The sequence below is a fragment of the Limulus polyphemus genome, unplaced genomic scaffold, assembly GCF_000517525.1.
Source record: "Limulus polyphemus unplaced genomic scaffold, Limulus_polyphemus-2.1.2 Scaffold8861, whole genome shotgun sequence".
Taxonomy (NCBI): domain Eukaryota; kingdom Metazoa; phylum Arthropoda; class Merostomata; order Xiphosura; family Limulidae; genus Limulus; species Limulus polyphemus.
In genome coordinates this window covers 14,735-19,803 of record NW_013674471.1, presented here as the reverse complement: position 1 = coordinate 19,803, position 5,069 = coordinate 14,735, and the positions used below count along the sequence as shown (strand labels likewise).

Here is a 5,069-nt window from a genome sequence, read left to right as displayed (position 1 = left end):
AGTCGAGCGCCCTAACCTTGCCTCTAGTCTTACACTGCTAAATTAGAGACGGCTAGCGCAGATAGCCCTCGTGTAGCTTTGCGCGAAATCCATAACAAACAAGCTTACCACCCTGATATTTCTACCCAAGTTTTATTTAAACGCTCCCTTGTAGGAGAGATTGCTACTGTCTGTTCTACCTCAGCACCTAGCGGCTGAAATCAGACAGGATCTGGGAGCTGTTGTCACGGGCCAATTTAAAAAGATTTATATGAGCCGTCATGAGAACGTCAGGTGAGTTGTTGTACATTTTGTTTCTTTTTTTCTCACCGATTTGTTTTATGCCATTTCTATTTTTGAATTTAGGTTTTAACCTAACCGTACTGAATTTTCATTGGGTGAAGCTGAAAAGAAGATTGGAAATAGTTACTAGATATTTTTTTATCATATTTTGTTTATAAATGGTATACTAAGCTTGATGTTTAAGTTTTCAGAATTTACTAAAAACAACAGCTTCCCAACTAAAATATTTCGCTGGAACTTATATGATATGATATAAAATTGTAAATATGTATTTAAAAGAGACATGGTGTTTGCCTGTATTATATCGGAAAGATACTGATTTGTAACTATACTTCCGTATTACCACTAACGACAAAAAGTCAAGTGTAGGGTACCTAATAAAAATGGTATAACTACACCTCCGTATTACCACTAACAACAAAAAGTCAAGTGTAGGGTACCTAATAAAAATGGTATAACTACACCTACGTATTACCACTAATGACAAAAAGTCAAGTGTAGGGTACCTAATAAAAAATGGTATAACTACACCTACGTATTACCACTAACGACAAAAAGTAAAGTGTAGGGTACCTAATAAAAAAAATTGTAATGCAAAAGCAAATATTGTTTACCTTTGAGGAAACGATTAAGAACATTTTTCAATTTTCTACTTGATTTTAAAGTTTGGAGACAATAGAAGATCAAGAATCCTACCATACATTTCTTTCTTTATTCTTTGTGTTCTAATATAATTTGTCAAACTTATAGTTAAAGCACTATTTTTCACACAATTACCCCCTTGTTTATGTGATAAAGTACCCTCATTAACAGGAAATCTTTACTTTACTTTACTCTTTAAAAATTATTAATTATTAACATTCAATTTTATTTTATCGTTTTCGTTACCAGAAAATAAAGGTTTAAGTTCTGTCTTTAGGAAAACGTTATATGCGATATTTGAACCTGGAAAGTGTATGTCTTTGTGTAATTTATAGTATAACTCCTAATTAAGCAATAATATACAGTCAAGGATCGAAGGGATGACTCAGGAGCTGTGTCTGCTCTTCTGTTTATTTTTACAAGCTCTCTCGTGTACCTGCTCTTCTGTTTATTTTTACAAGCTCTCTCGTGTACCTGCTATTCTGTTTATTTTTACAACTTCACTCGTGTGCCCGCTATTCTGTTTATTTTTACAAGCTCTCTCGTGTGCCCGCTCTTCTGTTTATTTTTACAACCTCTCTCGTGTACCTGCTATTCTGTTTATTTTTACAAGCTCTCTCGTGTGCCCGCTCTTCTGTTTATTTTTACAACTCTCTCGTGTATCTGCTATTCTGTTTATTTTTACAACTTCACTCGTGTGCCCGCTATTCTGTTGATTTTTACAAGCTCTCTCGTGTGCCCGCCCTTCTGTTTATTTTTACAAGCTCTTTCATGTACCTGCTCTTTTATTTATTTTTACAAGCTCTCTCGCGTGCCTGCTCTTCTGTTTATTTTTACAACCTCTCTCGTGTACCTGCTCTTTTGTTTATTTTTACAAGCTCTCTCGTGTACCTGCTCTTCTTTTATTTTTACAAGCTCTCTCGTCTCTATCCAATATTAGTTACAAATTATAATGAAAACCAAATTTGGGTGTTTTCGTGACAAAAATCATTTACGTCTTGTTGGATGATAGCCTTGCAAGTGCGTTAGCTCTTAAGTCACTTTCAAAACCCAAGTTACATCTCTCCCATCACAGCTACGCTATTATTAGTACCTGCTCATTAAGTGAACAGAAATGAAAAATCCGCTGATCCAATTTTAAGATATTTAATCAAATACGCATATAATGCAATGCTGCATGCTTAATAGCTTTCATTGGTATAATTACTTCATTAGCATGATCTATTGCTGTATAAATCATCATTACTTAATAACGCTAATGTTGAATATTTTATTGATGTATTGTATCATATATCAACCCTGTAATTTCAATCAATACGAGAAAATGAGCTTATCACTATTTACAGTACTTGACACGAACCTGATAAGTTCGCTTGCACTTATGTAGATAGGTCTGTTGTATATTTTTGTCTCAGAGCATCATGGTAGTTCTAAGCACGTGCGTGTGTGAGTGACTTTTACATTATAATGATCTTGCGAACTTCAATCGTATTTGGAAAAATAATCTGTTGTAATAATACTCAGTTTTTGTCTGTCCTGAAAATGTGCGTGCACCTTACTATCTAAATGCGCATATCGCGCGCACTTCATTTCAACGGATGTAAATATACCTTAGTCTTTAGTAGACATTTTGTACAACAACAAAGTTTTTTTAAAAAAAGGTCTAACGTTAAGTTATAGAATAACATTACAAGTTTACTTATTGATAGTATTAAGTGCGGTAAAGTATAGCTGTAACTATACTAGAACAAAAAACTTACAGTGTTAATAACTTTTTATCGCATAGAGATTGTACTTAATAAAGGCTTAGCTAATGTTAGGCCTAAGAGAAGTGGATTTATAGATTTCGGTGTCTCCAATTAAAAAAAAAATTATTACTCGAGTAATCCAGTATTTAAAGAAATGCTGTTGCAATAAAGATAGTAATTTGACTGTAAATGTTTTGCGGCTCTCTGCTAATAGTTTATTTAACGCCAAAATCCAGGTAAATTCATGAGATTTTGACAGTGGTTCGAAATGTGATAACATTTCAATATATGACCTATAGATGGATGGATTTTTAAGAAAACTTGACAGTGGTAATAATGATAATGGTCAAAAGTCAATCGCAACTTGTTGAAATTATTTTCTTTATCGTACAGTTATCTTGAAGGTTTAAGTTGTTATTTTTTCATATAGCACCAGCATAGTTACTGCGTTTACAGGCACTTAAAGTTTGAAAAAGAGGCGTTACTAGACATCGTAGGGGGTACAAAGTTACAGTTCGTTTTTTTTATTATTATTTACGTCCCCAATCAAAATGAAAATAATCTAAAATATAGAATAACTATTAGGAGCATTAGGAAACATGTTAAACATTTTATGTGGGTTAACCTTTTGATGTTTGGCCTACAAAATATAAATGAAGTCTTGTGACCCTGGTTAACCACAGTATTGGAGTCGAGGGGGACACGTTGTGCGGTTAACTGGGACCTTGAACTAAAGTTATCAAAAACTGGTTCACCTAAACATATTCATTGTGCATTGAGCTGAGCTATTACAGCACACAATAAACTGAAAAACCCCAAACAGTTGCAAATGTCCACCTATTAAACTGCTATATAATAGTAAGTACAGGGAGACAAAACAAAATTAAAAGAGATCGCGTTAGTAAAGCTTCCACTTTCTCCACGAAAGGATGGAGGTTGGGGTTAAAGTTTTGTAATAACATCAGCCAAAGGCACGTCTGAGAAATCTTCGGGGGGTCTCATGAACCTGTTTATCCCTCTCTATCTTTGGAACCGTGAAATTTTCAGGAGATGTCAAGAACATGTTTTTGGAACCGCAAAATCTTCGGGTTTATCCCTCTCTGTCTTTGGAACCGTGAAATCTTCGGGAGGTGTCATGAACCTGTTTATCCCTCTCTGTCTTTGGAACCGTGAAATCTTCGGGAGGTGTCATGAACCTGTTTATCCCTCTCTGTCTTTGGAACCGTGAAATCTTTGGGAGGTGTCATGAACCTGTTTATCACCCTCTGTCTTTGGAACCGTGAAACATTCGGGAGGTGTCATGAACCTATTTATCCCTCTCTGTCTTTGGAACCGCAAAATCTTCGGAAGGTGTCATGAACCTGTTTATCCCTCTGTCTTTGGAACCATTCTACCGTGTACCCATCATGTTTGTTAATCACTTTGTACTGCCCACCTTATCCCAGTCAATACTGAGTCAGTTAATCCCACGGGAAACAATAGCACCAAACTCGTCTTTGTCCATATACAGTGAACGTTATTTATCTGTCAACATTTTGGGATTAATTAGTAAGCTTTGAAGATTATTTGAATATTAAAAGATGTATAAATACTAAATGCTGAGTTTGAGTTATCAAAATGTAAGTGACGAGAGAAAATACAGTACTCAAACACACGACTCAGACAAGTAGTCTCCAAGCGGCCTTGATTCACTGAAAGATCGTCGCGTAGTGACAATTCTAAATACTAGAAGCCAGCCGAAATTTCTTACTTTAGTTAAAGTGGAGACATGTGACCCAATTAACCAATCATGATCTTCCCTATTTGATTTAAAGAGTTGGGATGTTCACTTAAAAAAAAAAAAGATACACGCATTTTGAATATTGCAATATTGAATGTGCAAACTTTACACATGAAATGTAGTTATTTCGTAACCGTAAGCACATCATAATGTTCTTTTTTTGCCGTCTCTGATATTTTCATTATTTGCAGTATCTTATTTGCGGATATTGTTGGTTTCACTGCGATATCTTCGACCTGTCCGGCTGCGGAACTTGTGAGAACTCTCAACGAGCTGTTTGCACGATTTGACAAGCTAGCAGAGGTGAGACGGATAATTGTCTTTAATTGTTTAGGTAATACAGGTGAAATAACGGTAGTTATCAATACAGCACTGAGAAAACTAGAATAGTGTTTTATTGTTGAGGTAATACAGGTGAAATAACGGTAGTTATCAATACAGCACTGAGAAAACTAGAATAGTGTTTTATTGTTGAGGTAATACAGGTGAAATAACGGTAGTTATCAATACAGCACTGAGAAAACTAGAATAGTGTTTTATTGTTGAGGTAATACAGGTGAAATAACGGTAGTTATCAATACAGCACTGAGAAAACTAGAATAGTGTTTTATTGTTGA

General features: G+C 35.0%; 1 protein-coding gene across 1 annotated transcript in view; it reads left to right on the top strand.

The window, feature by feature from the left end:
- Positions 1–5,069, top strand: part of LOC111083279 (adenylate cyclase type 3-like) — a gene marked incomplete at its 3' end in the record, with an annotated part of 21,899 nt that overhangs the window by 6,943 nt on the left and 9,887 nt on the right. The window contains exons 3-4 of the mRNA XM_022379672.1: positions 155–273; positions 4,644–4,755. Of these exons, the coding sequence (XP_022235380.1) occupies positions 155–273; positions 4,644–4,755 (231 nt within the window). The remainder of the gene's footprint in view (positions 1–154; positions 274–4,643; positions 4,756–5,069) is intronic.